This window comes from Schistocerca nitens, chromosome 1 (assembly GCF_023898315.1).
Source record: "Schistocerca nitens isolate TAMUIC-IGC-003100 chromosome 1, iqSchNite1.1, whole genome shotgun sequence".
In the NCBI taxonomy this organism is placed as follows: Eukaryota; Metazoa; Arthropoda; class Insecta; order Orthoptera; family Acrididae; genus Schistocerca; species Schistocerca nitens.
Window position 1 is genome coordinate 170731661 of NC_064614.1, and position 18814 is coordinate 170750474.

Below are 18814 nucleotides of genomic sequence, written 5' to 3' on the forward strand. Positions count from 1 at the left end.
GGAATTTCAGATACATGGGCGATTTTCTCTTGGGAATGACTGTGTGTCATCTGCTATGACACCGCCAGCTACTGTACTAGACTCCGGTAAGATACTAACCCATAGCTCATTTAATCAAAAACAGTGTAACTGATTGCTGTATACCTGCTCTCTGTGGAGATTTATATATTTTTTAAAGTTTTACTTTTTCAATCAAAAGAGAAACTGGTGAAGTGCAAGAATGTGTGCTTACTTACTAAAACTTTTAATATTTTAAAGTAATTAGTTTCATTGTTGGTTGAGTAATATGTCATACCTTAATTTCATTCATCATAATTGATGTTTTTTGAACACTGTCTTTCATGAGTTAGCCAGTATAAAAATGCACTAATTACATTTTCTCATGCACAGCACAACACATTTCGAGAATTTATTCTGCTTATCAGTTAGAAATATTTACATTGATGTTTTATGTGATGTTTGCATATGTGGTGTTCAGCAGTGCAAAAGGAGGAGAACAACAATAACACAAACATGGCATAAAGCATCAATGAAATACAGTAAAACTTGATCAAAGTGGAACATACATAATTAGGAAATTGGCCCAAATTGTGCAAATAGTTCAGTCCCAATGCATTCAATACAATTTTATATGCTAATTGTTTTTGTATAAAGCGGAATGTGCTAACACAGAAACAGAATGTGAATTTTAAGACGTAATTAATATTTCATTGTATAATGGACTCCCCCCAATCCCCCCCCCTCCCCCCAACCCCAATCAAATGAACCATGGACCTTGCCGTTGGTGGGGAGGCTTGCGTGCCTCAATGATACAGATAGCCATACTGTAGGTGCAACCACAACGGAGGGGTATCTGTTGAGAGGCCAGACAAACGTGTGGTTCCTGAAGAGGGGCAGCAGCCTTTTCAGTAGTTGCAGGGGCAACAGTCTGGATGATTGACTGATCTGGCCTTGTAACACTAACCAAAATGGCGTTGCTGTGCTGGTACTGCGAACGGCTGAAAGCAAGGGGAAACTACAGCCGTAAATTTTCCCGAGGGCATGCAGCTTTACTGTATGGTTAAATGATGATGGTGTCCTCTTGGGTAAAATATTCTGGAGGTAAAATAGTTCCCCATTCGGATCTCCGGGCGGGGACTACTAAGGACGACGTCATTATCAGGAGAAAGAAAACTGGCGTTCTACGGATCGGAGCGTGGAATGTCAGATCCCTTAATCGGGAAAGTAGGTCAGAAAATTTAAAAAGGGAAATGGATAGGTTAAAGTTAGATATAGTGGGAATTAGTGAAGTTCGTTGGCAGGAGGTACAAGACTTCTGGTCAGGTGAATACAGGGTTATAAATGCAAATCAAATAGGGGTAATGCAGGAGTAGGTTTAATAATGAATAGAAAAAATAGGAGTACGGGTAAGCTACTACAAACAGCATAGTGAACGCATTATTGTGGCCAAGATAGACACGAAGCCCACGCCTACTAAAGTAGTACAAGTTTATATGCCAACTAGCTCTGCAGATGATGAAGAAATTGATGAAAATGTATGATGAGATAAAAGAAATTATTCAGGTAGTGAAGGGAGACGAAAATTTAATAGTCATATGTGACTGGAATTCGAGAGTAGGAAAAGGGAGAGAAGGAAACATAGTAGGTGGTTATGGATTGTGGCTAAGAAATGAAAGAGGAAGCCGCCTGGTAGAATTTCGTGCAGAGCATAACTTAATCATAGCTAACACTTGGTTCAAGAATCATGAAAGAAGGTTGTATACATGGAAGAACCCTGGAGATACTAAAAGGTATCAGATAGATTATATAATGGTAAGACAGAGATTTAGGAACCAGGTTTTAAATTGTAAGACATTTCCAGGTGCAGATGTGGACTCTGACCACAATCTATTGGTTATGAACTGTAGGTTAAAACTGAAGAAACTGCAAAAAGGTGGGAATTTAAGGAGATGGGACCTGGATAAACTGACTAAACCAGAGGTTGTACAGAGTTTCAGGGAGAGCATAAGGGAACAATTGACAGGAATGGGGGAAAGAAATACAGTAGAAGAAGAATGGGTAGCTTTGAGGGATGAAATAGTGAAGGCAGCAGATGATCAGATAGGTAAAAAGACGAGGGCTAGTAGAAACCCTTGGGTAACAGAAGAAATGTTGAATTTAATTGATGAAAGGAGAAAATATAAAAATGCAGTAAATGAAGCAGGCAAAAAGGAATATAAACATCTCAAAAATGATATTGACAGGAAGTGCAAAATGGCTAAGCAGGGATGACTAGAGGACAAATGTAAGGATGTAGAGGCTAGGGGTAAGATAGATACTGCCTACAGGAAAATTAAAGAGACCTTTGGAGAAAAGAGAACCACTTGTATGAATATCAAGAGCTCAGATGGAAACCCAGTTCTAAGCAAAGAAGGGAAAGCAGAAAGGTGGAAGGAGTATATAGAGGGTCTATACAAGGGTGATGTACTTGAGGACAATATTATGGAAATGGAAGAGGATGTAGATGAAGATGAAATGGGAGATATGATACTGCGTGAAGAGTTTGACAGAGCACTGAAAGACCTAAGTCGAAACAAGGCCCCGGGAGACAACATCCCATTAGAACTAATGACAGCCTTGGGAGAGCCAGGCCTAACAAAGCTCTACCGTCTGGTGAGCAAGATGTATGAGACAGGCGAAATACCCTCAGACTTCAAGAAGACTATAATAATTCCAATCCCAAAGAAAGCAGGTGTTGACAGATGTGAAAATCACCGAACTATCAGTTTAATAAGTCACAGCTGCAAAATACTAATACTTTGTCTGGCAACAATTCTGAGGGGTTAAAAAGTGAAACTAATGGCTTGTGATCCATGATGTGATGGAATTTTACACCACACAGGAATATAAGAAACTCTATTTGTGCATATCTAGACTGAGACGAAATGAGCGTCTTTGACGCGTACACAACATGCCACTCACAGCCCTCAGAATATTTAGGAGCTTACACTGCTCCCAGCCCATGCTGGGACACATCTGTTGCTAGGACGCATCTGTTGCTAACACTAAATATTGACCCAGTTGGTGGGTTATAAGGCAAGGTGCAGATTGTAACATAGACTTCAGTTTGCAAAATGCCATTTCACACTCCTGCAAACAGTGGAAAGACTTCCCGTTACGCAGCAAGCCATGTAACAGTTGTGCAACAGGCGCCGCCCCGGCAAAAACTGATGATAATAAGCAATCTTACATTTAAAAAAACTGGAGTTCCTTGACCTACATAGGATGCAGAAGAGCCACAATGGCAGAGGCATTCTGACGAAGGTGTTTGATACCAGCGCTAGAGACCTCGAACACAAGATAAACGATAGAAGGCTGAAAAAAGTGGCACTTTTCCAAATTGCATTTTAACCCAGTGGCCTGTAACAGTGAAAAGGGTGTATGTAAGTTGTTGAGATATTCAGCAGTAGAGGAGCTGGAGACCACAATATCATCAAGATACTTGGCACAGTCAGGCACAAATCTCATGAGTTGTTCAAGAAACAGTTGAAAAGTCACCAGGCCATGCCAAATGGTAACCTCAAATATTGATACAAGCCAAAAGTTGCAATAACAACGAAGAGCCATTTAGAGTCAGCAACAATGGGAAACTGCAAATATCCATTGGAGAGGTCGATCTTGGGAAAATACTGACCACGAGCGAGCTGAGAAAAAAGTTCATCAGCGTGCAGCAAGGGATACGTGTCAGTGATAGGGCATTCACAGAAACTTTGCAATTGCAGCAAAGGCGTAACTGTCCCAACAGTGACTAAGGGGGTGAGCCCATTCACTGGATGTGATCGGTTGGACAACCCTGGAGGCTGTGAAGCAGTCAAGCTCCGCCTTGACTTGGTCACACAGTGCCATTGGCACCGGGTGAATCAGAAAGAAACAGGGACTAGCCGAAGGTTTCATGGTGATGTGGGCTTTGAAATTATTGGCACAACCCAAACCCACAGAAAAATGCTGCAATACCACAGTAAGAAAACCCTTGCTGATCAACCAGCCAGTGTAAAAACTCATCAGTGGCACCGTCAGACATCATAGACACAACGGAGGACGAACCAGAGGCTGAAAACCCATGCGGAGATCAATCCCACACTCGTTGTCACTTGTGTCTTAACATGGACACACAACACAACCAAGAATATTAGTACAACTTTATTAAACTGTGGCATGTACACCAATCACCATAACATACACTGAACACAATAAGGTAAGGCAAATATAGATACAAGCAGTAATAACATGATAACTGAGCATGAACGTAGTGCACCAGGGTTTAAATAGGCACTTGCCCATGGTGGGCTCTATCTGAAGTTCACTGTATTGCTCGGCCGGCCGGTGTGGCCAAGCGGTTCTAGGCACTTCAGTCTGGAACCACGCGACCGCTACGTTTGCAGGTTCGAATCCTTCCTTGGGCATGAATATGTGTGTTAGGTTAGTTAGGTTTAAGTAGTTCTAAGTTCTAGGGGACTGATGACCTCTGATGTTAAGTCCCATAGTGCTCAGAGCCATTTGAACCATCACAGTATTGCTATATCACGGCACAATCTCGCGGGAAGAAACACACTGCTAAAGTGTGCAGCTTTCAGGTGTGTGCACATTAATTCAGTAACTGATGCAGTGTTTTGTTAAATAAATCACGATATGTGGTACTTGTTTGTAGTAAGTAATAATCAATTCACGAGTTAAGTAAAAAGTGTCATTAAAAATGTGACTAGATCACATGGTCCATGTCATCTCAACAGCTTGGTGCACGGTGGTTACAACTGTTAGACAGATAGTGTCCACAAACAAATTTCCCAGGCAGTCTCCTCCACCCACAATATGACAAATATAGATTCAATTCTAAAAAAAATTCAGAGTGCCCCTCATCTACCACCAATTCAAATCCTGAAATGAGATCATCTCTCCCTTACCAAACCTTATCATATATGATGTTCTCAGATCATACTCCTTATATCCCTACCGCAAGATTCCTACCCTTGCAATAATTCTTGCTGTAGAACCAGCCCCATGCATGTGGCCATAACCACTTATTCCAGCACAACAGTGGTGAATCCAGTATAAGAGACAGAGCAACATGGGAAACAATATATTTTATTTACCAGCAAATATGTGTTCAGTGCACTGCCTTTTATACAGGAATGACTATCACCAAACTGGCTGAGTGCTTGGATGGGCATTGAAGAACTCTCCACCTTGGGGATAGTTAGTTGCTGAGTATTTCCCATGCCATGACTCAAGGGACATGTCTGTCTGATACTTCACATGAGCTGTTTGGATCTCTCCAACATATCCAGGTATCCCACATTTCTCTTTTTGAGCCATCAGTCTTCTGACTTGTATTCCAATCTCTGTCTTCCTCTACAGTTTTTGCCCTCTACAGCTCCCTCTAGTGCAATGGAAGTCATTCCCTGATGTCTTAACAGATGTCCTATCATCCTATCCCTTCTCCTTATCAGTGATTTCCACATAGTCCGTTCCTCTGTAATTCTGTGCAGGAGCTCCTCGTTCCTTACCTTACCAGTCCAACTAATTTTCAACATTTCATCTGTAGCACCACATCTCAAATGCTTCAATTCTTTTCTGTACCGGTTTTCCCACAGTCCGTGTTTCACTGCCATACAATGTTGTGCTCCAAACTTACATTCTCAAAAATTTCTTCCTAAAATTAAGGCCTATGTTTGATACTAGTAGACTCTCTTGGTCAGTGCTAGTCTGCTTTTGACGTTCCCCTTGCCAATCCATTATTGGTTATTTTGCTACCTAGGTAGCAGAGTTCCTTAACTTTGCCTACTTCGTGACCATCAGTCTTGATCATAAGTCTCCTGCTGTTCTCATTTCTGCTACTTCTCATTACTTTTATCTTTCTTTGATTCACACTCAGTCCATATTCTGTATTCATTAGATTGTTCATTCCGTTCAGCAAATCATATCATTGATATCCTTTCGCCTGGCTTTTAATCCCACTCCTGAACCTTTCTTTTATTTCCATCATTGCTCCTCCGATGTACAAATTGAACAGCAGGGGCGAAAGACTACATCTCTGGCTTACATCCTTTTTAATCCGAACTATTTGTTCTTGGGCTTCCACTCTCGTTATCCCCTCTTGGCTGTTGCATATATTGTATATTACCAGTCTCTCCCCACAGCGTACCCCTATTTTTCTCAGAATTTCGAAATCTTGCACCATTTTACATTGTCGAAAACTTTTTGCAGGTCAACAAATCCTTTGAACACTTCTTGATTTTTCTTTAGTCTTGCTTCTGTTATCAACTGCAACATCAGAATTACCTCTCTGGTGCCTTTACCTTTCCTACAGCCAAACCGATTATCATCTAACACATCCTCAATTTTCTTTTCCATTCTTCTGCATATTATTCGTGACAGCAACTTGGATGAATCAGCTGTTAAGCTGATTGTGCGATGATTCTGGCACTTGGCAACTCATGCAGTCTTTGGAATTATGTGGATGATATTTTCCTGGAAGGCAGATGGTACATCTCCAGACTCATACATTTTACACACCAATGTGAATAATCATTTTGTTGCCACTTCCCCCAATGATTTTGAAAATTCTGATGGAATGTTATCTATCTCTTCTGCCTTAGTTGATCTTGAGTCATCCAAAGATCTTTTAAATTCTGGTTGTAATACTGGATCCCCGACCTCTTCTAAATCGACTCATGTTTCTTTTTATATCACATCAGACAGATCTTCCCCCTCATAAAGGCCTTCACTGTGGTCTTTCTTCCTGTCCACACTCTCCTCTGCATTTAACAGGGTAATTACCATTGCACTCTTAATGCTACCACCCTTGCTTTTAATTTCACTGAAGGTTGTTTTGACTTTCCTGTATGCTGAGTCAGTCCTTCCAACAATCATTGCTTTTTCGATTTCTTCACTTTTTCATGCAGCTATTTTTTCTTAGTTTCCTTGCATTTCGTATTTACTTCATTATTCAGTGACTTGTATTTCTGTATTCCTGAATTTCCCTGGACATTTTTGTACTTCCTTGTTTCATCAATCAACTGAAGTATTTCTTCTTTTACTTGTGGTTTCTTTGCAGTTACCTTCTTTGTATCTATGTTTTACTTTCAACTTCTGTGATTGCCCTTCTTAGAGAATTCCATTCCACTTCGACTGTACTGCCTACTGAGCTATTCCTTATTGCTGTATCTATAACTTTGGAGAACTTCAGGTGTGTCTTCTCATTCCTTTATTCTTTTGTGTCCCACTTCTTTGCTTACTGATTCTTTCTGACTAATCTCTTAAACTTCAGCCTACTCTTCATCACTACTACATTGTAATCTAAGTCTGTATCTACTCCTGGGTAAGCCTTACAATCATGAATCTGATTTCAGAATCTCTGTCTGACCATGACGTAATGTAATGGAAGTCTTCTTGTATCACACAATCATTTCCAAGTATGCCTCCTCCTTTTGTGATTCTTGAACAGAGTTTTACTAGTTGAAATTTATTACAGAACTCAATTAGTCTTTCTTCTCTCTCATTCCTTGTTCCAAACCCATATTCTCCTGTAACCTTTTCTTCTACTCCTTCCCCTACAACTGCACTTCAGTCTCCCATGAATATTAGATTTTCATCTCGCTTTATGTACTGCATTACCCTTTCAATATCCTCATATCTCTCACTATCTTTTCATCTTCAGCTTGCGATTTCGGCATGTACACATGAACTATCATTGTTGGTATTGGTTTGCTGTCAGTTCTGATAAGAACAACCTCATCACTGAGTTGTTTGCAGTAACACTCTCTCTGCCCTACCCTCCTATTCATAACGAATCCTACACCTGTTGCACCATTTTCTGCTGCTGTTGATTTTACCCGACACTCATGTGATCAGAAATCCTTGTCTTCAATTCATACTTCTGTACTTAACCTCCATTTACATTACCCACTTCAGAAGGGTGTCTGGCTACATACTGACACTTAGCAAACATACACTGCAAACATTTTTTATTATTTTTTAACTGTTTAAGCTAATAATCCCTCTAGTAGAGCCCTGCAGGTAAGTGCCCCATCTTGAATAGTCTGCAGACGGCTGTGGTGTGCTAGGGAGAGATGTATACACTTTGCATAATCTGGTAGAAGTTGCTGAATGCTACCTCACCAAATGACAGCTGAGTGAATGCATGTCCTCTACCACACAGTTGGCACAGCTGAGTGAATGCTTGTCCATGGCCACACATATGACGTGCTTGCATTCACTTGCACAGAGGATGTGAATTTGCAGCCTGCACATGTGCATTGCGCTTCCCTTAACAGAAAGAGTTGGGCAAAATTTAACTGAATGACGAATAAGGAATAAAGATAATTTTTACTGTTCATTTTTTTGTGAATAACAAATAGAAATATTGATTATTATTCATTTATATGAACCATGGACCTTGCCGTTGGTGGGGAGGCTTGCGTGCCTCAGCGATACAGATAGCCGTACCGTAGGTGCAACCACAACAGAGGGGTATCTGTTGAGAGGCCAGACAAACGTGTGGTTCCTGAAGAGGGGCAGCAGCCTTTTCAGTAGTTGCAGGGGCAACAGTCTGGATGATTGACTGGTCTGGCCTTGTAACACTAACCAAAATGGCCTTGCTGTGCTGGTACTGCGAACGGCTGAAAGCAAGGGGAAACTACAGCCGTAAATTTTCCCGAGGGCATGCAGCTTTACTGTATGGTTAAATGATGATGCCGTACTCTTGGGTAAAATATTCCGGAGGTAAAATAGTCCCCCATTCGGATCTCCGGGCGGGGCTACTCAAGAGGACGTCGTTATCAGAAGAAAGAAAACTGGCATTCTACGGATCGGAGCATGGAATGTCAGATCCCTTAATCGGCAGGTAGGTTAGAAAATTTAAAAAGGGAAATGGATAGGTTAAAGTTAGATATAATGGGAATTAGTGAAGTTTGGTGGCAGGATGAACAAGACTTCTGTTCAGGTGACTACAGGGTTATAAACACAAAATCAAATAGGGGTAATGCAGGAGTAGGTTTAATAATGAATAAAAAAATAGGAGTGCGGGTAAGCTACTACAAACAGCATAGTGAACGCATTATTGTGGCCAAGATAGATACGAAGCCCTCGCCTACTACAGTAGTACAAGTTTATATGCCAACTATCTCTGCAGATGAAGAAGAAATTGAAGAAATGTATGATGAAATAAAAGAAATTATTCAGATGGTGAAGGGAGACTAAAATTTAATAGTCATGGGTGACTGGAATTCGTCAGTAGGAAAAGGGAGAGAAGGAAATGTAGTAGGTGAATATGGATTGGGGGTAAGAAACGAAAGAGGAAGCCGCCTGGAAGAATTTTGCACAGAGCACAACTTAATCATAGCTAACACTTGGTTCAAGAATCATAAAAGAAGGTTGTATACATGGAAGAATCCTGGATATACTGACAGGTTTCAGATAGATTATATAATGGTAAGACAGAGATTTAGGAACCAGGTTTTAAATTCTAAGACATATCCAGGGGCAGATGTGCACTCTCTATTGGTTATGAACTGTAGATTAAAACTGAAGAAACTGCAAAAAGGTGGGAATTTAGGGAGATGGGACCTGGATAAACTGACTAAACCAGAGGTTGTACAGAGTTTCAGGGAGAGCATAAGGGAACAATTGACAAGAATGGGGGAAAGAAATACAGTAGAAGAAGAATGGGTAGCTTTGAGGGATGAAGTAGTGAAGGCAGCAGAGGATCAAGTAGGTAAAAAGACGAGGGCTAGTAGAAATCCTTGGGTAACAGAGGAAATGTTGAATTTAATTGATGAAAGGAGAAAATATAAAAATGCAGTAAATGAAGCAGGCAAAAAGGAATACAAACGTCTCAAAAATGAGATCGACAGGAAGTGCAAAATGGCTAAGCAGGGATGTCTAGAGGACAAATGTAAGGATGTAGAGGTGTATATCACTAGGAGTAAGATAGATACTGCCTACAGGAAAATTAATATCAAGAGCTCAGATGGAAACCCAGTTCTAAGCAAAGAAGGGAAAGCAGAAAGCTGGAAGGAGTATATAGAGGGGCGATGTTCTTGAGGACAATATTATGGAAATGGAAGAGGATGTAGATGAAGGTGAAATGGGAGATACGATACTGCGTGACGAGTTTGACAGAGCACTGAAAGACCTGAGTCGAAACAAAGCCCCGGGAGTAGAAAACATTCCATTAGAACTACTGACAGCCTTGGGAGAGCCAGTCCTGACAAAACTCTACCATCTGGTGAGCAAAATGTATGAGACAGGCGAAATACCCTCAGACTTCAAGAAGAATATAATCATTCCAATCCCAAAGAAAGCAGGTGTTGACAGATGTGAAAATTACCAAACTATCAGTTTAATAAGTTACAGCTGCAAAATACTAACGTGAATTCTTTACAGACGAATGGAAAAACTAGTAGAAGCTGACCTCGGGGAAGATCAGTTTGGATTCCATAGAAATATCGGAACACGTGAGGTAATACTGACCCTATGACTTATCTTAGAAGCTAGATTAAGGAAAGGCAAACCTACGTTTCTCGCATTTGTAGACTTAGAGAAAGCTTTCGACAATGTTGACTGGAATACTCTCTTTCAAATTCTGAAGGTGGCAGGGTTAAAACACAGAGAGCGAAAGGCTATTTACAATTTGTACAGAAACCAGATGGCAGTTATAAGAGTCGAGGGACATGAAAGGGAAGCAGTGGTTGGGAAAGGAGTGAGGCAAGGTTGTAGCCTCTCCCCGATGTTATTCAATCTGTATATTGAGCAAGCAGTGAAGGAAACAAAAGAAAAATTCGGAATAGGTATTAAAATCCATGGAGAAGAAATAAAAACTTTGAGGTTCGCCGATGACATTGTAATTCTGTCAGAGACAGCAAAGGACTTGGAAGAGCAGTTGAATGGAATGGATAGTGTCTTGAAAGGAGGATATAAGATGAACATTAACAAAAGAAAAACGAGGATTATGGAATGTAGTCGAATTAAGTCGGGTGATGCTGAGGGAATTTGATTAGGAAATAAGACACTTAAAGTAGTAAAGGAGTTTTGCTATTTGGGGAGCAAAATAACTGATGATGGTCGAAGTAGGGAGGATATAAATTGTAGACTGGCAATGGCAAGGAAAGCGTTTCTGAAGAAGAGAAATTTGTTAACATCGAGTATAGATTTAAGTGTCAGGAAGTCATTTCTGAAAGTATTTGTATGGAGTGTAGCCATGTATGGAAGTGAAACATGGACGGTAAATAGTTTGGACAAGAAGAGAATAGAAGCTTTCGAAATGTGGTGCTACAGAAGAATGCTGAAGATTAGATTGGTAGATCACATAACTAATGAGGAAGTATTGAATAGGATTGGGGAGAAGAGAAATTTGTGCCACAACTTGACTAGAAGAAGGGATCGGTTGCTAGGACATGTTCTGAGGCATCAAGGGATCACAAATTTTGCATTGGAGGGCAGCGTGGAGGGTAAAAATCGTAGAGGGAGACCAAGAGATGAATACACTAAGCAGATTCAGAAGGATGTAGGTTGCAGTAGGTACTGGGAGATGAAGAAGCTTGTACAGGATAGAGTAGCTGGGAGAGCTGTATCAAACCAGTCTCTGGACTGAAGACCATATCAACAACACATGAATAATATCTATTCTCCACCTGTGAATAACAAGCATTGCAAATAATAGATAAATTTGAAATCCATTGGCATTTAATGCACAAATACGCAGTCATTTATCAAGCAAATATACTTTTGCTTTTAAAATTAGTGTCAGACCAACTTTTGAAAAAAGAAAAATATGTCCATTAGAAATTTTGATTTTTTAAGATTTGCCACTGTTTGACATTAAAGAAAATACATTCAATGCATACAGAGAGGATATTGGTGCTTTATATCTCCTTAAATTGTCTTTATGTCAGGGTAATGATATAAGACTTTAAAATCAGTCTTCTTCAGCAAAAATAGAGAAATAAGTAATCCCACTGTAGTTTTTTTGCAAACAGTTCATTGTGATTCCACATTACCTTTCTCTCCCAAATCATGTTCAAAATAAAATTTACTTTTTACATCATAACATCATTTGAAACTTGTGACATGATTTCTGCAGCGTTTCTTTGGCTATTACATTCCTGTAGTTTCTTGTAATCCTTCCTTTCTCTTGGGCAGCAGTGGTAAACTTTTTGTTTTTAAATTGTGGGTAATACATTTTTGAAATAGTTTGAGATGGTGCAGAAAGATGAAAAATGTCTTCCAAGTGTCTCGACACTTTCTCAGTAAAAAAGTTGGGAGTTAGCTGCAATATTAAGAACTGTGGTGTGTACTGTGTTTACTCAAATCCAGTGGTTCCTCTGAAATTTTTCAATCTGGAAGTTCTACATAATGATACAAACATGTCCTCCATCTTCTAACAAGAAACTTACTCAAAGTTAATCCTAAAACACCTTTGGACGACTTTGAACATCCAGCAGCATTCCATAAATGTTTTAGGAGACTTTCTATTTATGTTAGTCTTAGCAAACACTGAATTCTTACTTTGTATGCTCATTTTGTAGCACCACAAATATAAAGAAACTGCGTAAATATATCAAAAGACACCCATATCTGACAGTGTTGGCAATCATGGTACAATTGAGGCTGGTGTTGCAGATTGAGAGTTTTTGTTGACTGCCTTCTCATCATTAGCTATTTGCATAGAGTACTTCTGTATTTTAGCAGAGGGAGAGTGGGAAGTAATGACAAGTGCAAAGGCAGCTGAGTTGGGCATTTGCATAGTGTGTAATGGATAAGGGCAACTGCCTCTGAAGTAATTATATGTTCAAATTATTACAGTGTAACCTAAGTAAAGCTGTGCTCAGCCCAAAGATTGGTTTGATGATGTGATGTTTGCCTGCTTTATTTCCTCGTTGATTGTCCTCGGTGTTGATGTACTGCATTGCTATACTGGCTGAATAATGTTGTTGGAAGTTCAGCACTGACTACTTTAAATGATGTAGCCAACAGTTGCACATTTGCATTTCACAGTTCTTTACTTTCACTGTTCATAACCCCCCAATATACACATTTAATATGGCCAGTTAACCTTTGTTTAACTTTCAATAAGCCTCATTAACAGGTTGCAGGCAAACATCCACAGCCGTAAAAGCCTAACCACACATTTCACAGTCTTTCAAATAAACTGAACAGATGTGTCATTGCTTTAACACACAGCCTATTGGTGTAACACTTATTTCACAGTTAAGTTGATGCATTGTTGTTGATCTAACCACTACGGGTTCCACATCTAAAACTCGGCTGGGACCAAAAATCGAGGCCTTATATATATTCACAATAATAGGCACTGAAACTACACATTGTTCGATGTTTAATTTACTGAAATTACAATTAAAACTTAACTCCATCAATTAACTGCATACATTGAAAAATTGTATCTTTTTAACAGTTTCTTCTACTACATGGGTTAAGCCGTATTATTTGTTTAAATCATGAAATTAACAGACATAGTTATGCAAACAATACTTTGGACAAACCTGATAATTATTTTTGAATTAATGAAGGGCTGGCTTTGCTAACATGTTTTTGAATAGAGCCAAATAGATCCTTTAAGAATACTATTAGTTGTTCCTCCAAATGTTTACAATTAGTACAGAATTTATATTTGTTTATAGGTCAACAATAGAATTTAAGTTATGATACAATAACTGATTTCACCCTATAACAAAAGGTACTAACTAGGAATAGTCGCAATAAATTAGAAAAACAATCACACACATAAAACTAAGCACAAAATTAGATATAGTGTTATATTCTTTAAAACTGAGGGCCAACCTTTCTCTTCTGTGAAAATGCAGATTATACTCAGGTATGTTAATGGTAATTAGTTCAAAAATGAAAAAATGAATTTTAAGGAGGCAGATGGCTAAACAAGAGGGGAAGTAAAAACATTCCACTGTGCTTCATCACATCACCCCCTCATTGGATTGACCAGATAGATATTGCAAATCGCCAACTGGGCAGTTCAATGACCACAAGTGACCACAGACAGTGGGTTAAAAATCTACACACAAAAACATATTACGTACAAAATCTTATTAAAACTATAGTACATATGTTTTTTCAGATTTATACTCACATGAACTGGCCATATGAATATCTCCATACAAAATATTTACATACAATGTATTGTACAATGTCACAAAATATCCACAAGTTACAATTTTAACAAGAATTATTCATCTTCATGAAAAGTGATGTTCTTTTTGTGTAAACAAGGATTACATTCAAAGATACATATCATTTTATGCAAATCCTATCTTGCTTATAAAAAAAAAGTAAATTGTCATGGGTTGCAAAAAGTTAAATTACACTGCGCATTGCAGTTCACTTTTTAGACAGAAAATTTCACTTACTCATTGTTTTGTATTTTTCACAAGCACTTCTACACTTTTAATGAGCTTTTACACATTTTCTCACCAAGTTGTCCACACCTTCAACAGGTCCAAGTAGCAGTTAGTAAGGAAATGCAGTGCTGTCAGTTCCCTGGAAAGTGGTTCTCCTCCGCCACAGCATATGAAAAAAAATTAGACAAAATACCCTACTTTAGTACACTTTCTATTACATCTAAGTATAAAAAAATGTTTCACACTAAAAATAATAGTCGTTACTTCATAAATAGATACATTACATTACACAGTTCTCATAACATTACAATAATTATTATTAAAATTGACTACAGTACAAAAGGTGGGGACAAGTAAAAATTGGAAAATGAAGTTCACATTACACTACAAAACATTACTCTAAGTCATAACTGTCTGAAACTGGTTAAACTCGAAAGATTTGGGTCTCTTTCCCATTTGCAAACTCTCACCTTAGTGTGTAAAATATGTACATTACCTCTTGAAAATACTCAAGATGTGCAATAGCACAAATTTACTAATCATTACATTATGAAAAAAGAATAGAGTCACTGTTACGTAGTTTAATTACTACTAAAATCAAAATTAAGGGGATGGAAGTTGTACCAAATCATTGCCCCACTTCTCTACTCCACTCTGAGCACTACTGTCATTTACCCAGAAAATTAAATTATCACAAAATGTTACCAAATAGTTGACCTGTCAGAATGTTCACATCAGTCTAGCAGCATAGTTATCAGTTAATCAACAAAATTACTGTTCTTCATCCCAGTATTACCACTTTAAGCTCATAATTACTCAGAACAGAAAGAAGAGTCTTGAGATAATCTATAGATCTGATAATGCAGCATTTTATGACTTGTACCTCACCAAAATATTGCTCGTTCTGTTAAGCTCTTATTCCCAGCTGCTGTGTCGTGAATTGCAGTACCCAATGTTGCCTAGTTCAAAATTTAGGTAATGCAGTTAAACCACATTTCTTTGTATATAGTTATCTTTCTCATTATTCAATCATGTCTGTCAGCTCCATTATTTTACTTACATTTCTTACCTCGATAGCTAGTGGAGTGCATTCTCAAAAAATATCTCTACTGCAGAGACAGGCTCCCTAACCATTAAGACCTTAACATTATTCATTATTTTATTATTACTTGATTATCTAATAAATTAACACCTGCTCTCCTAATCCAATGCAACATTGATTTTACTGAAAAACACTCCACAATAACACATCCTTATGCTAAGGCAAACTTAACTCATTACTGATCAGACAAAATTATCACTTAGAAATACCATTATTTCACTGTATTCCATCAAATTGCTTGAGATTCTAGCCAGAAGGGTGATGTACATACACTTCTTGCTTATTCTTTCCACACATTACTCCAGGCAACCATGTTTTAAAGTTGTAATTCCTTAATTTTAGAAGGGGCTGTACCATGACACTTCTATAGGTAGATAGTTATCTCAATATCGTAACTGCACTGAACACACACACTTCTATTACACCACAATTAATATTAACACTATGCCGTCCAGTAACACCATAGTGGTGTCGTGCACGAAATAGCGGTCAATGGCCGACGACACCACAGGGGTGTCATCTGCATGGTATCGCTCAGTGGCTGGCAACACCACAGTGGTGTCGTGAGCATAGTATTGTGCAGTAGCCGGCGACAACACTAGTATCTTTTGAATTCTGTTGGTGTTTTGTTTAAGTAACAATAAGTTACACATGTCAACATTTTTTTGTTTTTTGTTTTTATAAGTACTTGTGCCCTTTCATCGTAGCAGGCGAAAGAGACGATATGCTTATTTATGAAAATGTAGTGGAAAATTTTCAAGAAATGATTTTAAGGGGGAAATCAGAAGTATACTGCAGACCCTCAGTGTAGTGGAAAATTTTCAAGAAATGATTTTAAGGGGGAAATCAGAAGTATACTGCAGACCCTTAGTACTCTTGTAAAAATTATGAACGTACATTTTTATGGACACCAGATACCATAGTATTTATTCTTCCCATAATCCATCTGCAAATGAAACTGAATAAAACAGTAAGTACCTCCACTACTGTCCTCACAGTTATTTGGAAATTACAGACGTAGTTTCAAATGAAGAGAATAGGCATATTAAATATTGAATTTTACTGTGTTAAAATAAAAATAAAAAATTTATTACTGTGTTAATGCTTTGCTGTTCAATCATACTCCATTCATGTTGCGTGTCTTCTTGAAAACTGCATGTTCTCGTGGAATTTCAGAAGCGATGAAGAAGGTGGCAGAGAAATCACCTACCTCCAGGCAGCGTACTAGCCCCAACACTTCAATATTCGTACCAGTGTACACTAATGAAAGAGCTGTGTTGTCCAAAGCTGTACGTTTGAAGAGGTAAAGTGAGACTCATTAACATCCTGGAGAAGCCCATACTAGAGTATGTGCATGACTAACTGAAGGCCAACCTGACAAAATCCCAGGCTACATAGAGAGGAATGCTATTGGAGCACTGCTCCTGCCCCGGATACTTGGGTGAAAACCTGAATAGAGCTCCGAGGTAGACCAGCACAACCGAAAGAAAATCGGTCATAGAAACAATGACATCCAGAGAAGTGTAGGCTCAAATTTAGATGCTAAGTCACAAGTGGTAGAAACTACAGTACTGGAAATTTGTTATTGTGCCAAAAAGAAAGATGATGTGTCTCTCTCATCTAATACAGAGCATGTTGATGCCTCATTCAGTGAAATGTGCAGATTAATCACTAGCTATCTGAAATCTATTCCTATATGTAAGTTCTACTATCTGGCTTGAATTAATCTGCTACAATTTGAGGAGAGGCAACAACCCACAAAGAGAAAATGAAGCCCTCCATGTCTGAACAACAGTATTCGGTTGGTTACCCAAAGGCTGAAATCAAGAAATAACTGCCTCATAACAGCCAAGGACTATGAATACCAAACTCAGCGTAAAGTGAAGGTTTTGTCAACATCAAGGAACCGTTAGGATGGAACTGCCAGAACAACTAGTCCTCAGCAACCTCAAAAACTTGCGAGTTTTGTAATCCCTTAACAGGCAGTGGACTGAAGCAAGACCGAAAGCAAATCTCTTAAAATCAGTCTGTCTAACCAGTGTAACTGTGGTGACCAGACAACCCGACATATGTATTCCTATTTCTCTGCCTCGTGATGACTGGGTGTTGTGTGCTGTCCTTAGGTTAGTTAGGTTTAAGTAGTTCTAAGTTCTGGGGGACTGTTGACCATAGATGTTAAGTCCCATAGTGCTCAGAGCCATTTGAGCCATATGTATTCCTACCCTGATAGCCCTACCCAGTATAGCCTCGAGGACTGTAAGTCAGCAGCTCCTAGCACAGTTTATGTCAGCCACTCCTGGGTTAAATTTTCCTCTTAATCTGTTCTGTTTCGTGCATATTTGCGTGCTCTTTTTTTTGCAAGAACTCTTAAGTGTTCTTTTCTGTTGTTTCCATAACTTAAAATCTCTTTCTTCTTTCGGAAATGGAAATGTCATGTGGCTAGGGCCTCCCGTCGGGTAGACCGTTCACCTGGTGCAGGTCTTTTGATTTGACGCCACTTCGGCGACCTGCGTGTCGATGGGGATGAAATGATGATGATTCAGACAACACAACACCCAGTCCCTGAGCGGAGAAAATTTCCGACCCAGCTGGGAATCGAACCCGGGCCCTTAGGATTGACAGTCTGTCACGCTGACCACTCAGCTACTGGGGCAGACTTTCTTCTTTTAATTTGAGATCAATTGCATCTAACAAGAATAATAAGAAAAGGCCTCTTCATTGTTGCTTATATTTGACATGTAACAGTGCCACCACATTCTAGAGAATTCCTTTCATAATATATTAATCTCTTTATTATAGGGCCTCCGACTCCATCAGATGCGCTGGATCTCCTGGACTGCCCAACACTTGCATCCCAAGGCTCGGACAGCTCTCCTGGCCCCGTCCGCACTTTGGATTCGAGCCCGTCACTGCCCCTTCAGCAGCAGATTGCTGGCTACAGCAGCACTCTCTCTGCCTTGCTCGCAGGCCACGTTGGTGGTGACAGTTCACAAGGAGGGTTAGAATAGGCTGGTAACAAAGAATTCATAAGTTTCTTGGTTGAAAACTCTGCTAAGGAATGAGTAGCATAAAGTATAATCATACATCCTGTGTAACAGGACTGAAAAGAAATGCTTAACTTCTCCCAGACAAAAAGGCATTATAGTAGATGCCTTAGTCCGGTAGGGGCTTAATATCGAGAAGGCTGTGAGAAGTAAATAAAAATAGAATCACAAATTCATAAGAAAGTGCTAAAGACTTTAAAAGAAAAATGAGGTTTGATTGAGTGAAGCATTTATAATTTTGTAAAATTGTGGGGATTTTC

The 18814-nt window shown here is 39.1% G+C and overlaps 1 protein-coding gene across 1 annotated transcript in view; it reads left to right on the forward strand.

Moving 5' to 3' along the window:
- Positions 1 to 18518, forward strand: part of LOC126234858 (deoxynucleotidyltransferase terminal-interacting protein 1) — a 107244-nt gene extending 88726 nt beyond the window's left edge. Inside the window, exons 7-8 of the mRNA XM_049943632.1 lie at positions 11 to 86; positions 18310 to 18518. Of these exons, the coding sequence (XP_049799589.1) occupies positions 11 to 86; positions 18310 to 18518 (285 nt within the window). The remainder of the gene's footprint in view (positions 1 to 10; positions 87 to 18309) is intronic.
- The last annotated feature ends 296 nt before the right edge of the window (positions 18519 to 18814 follow it).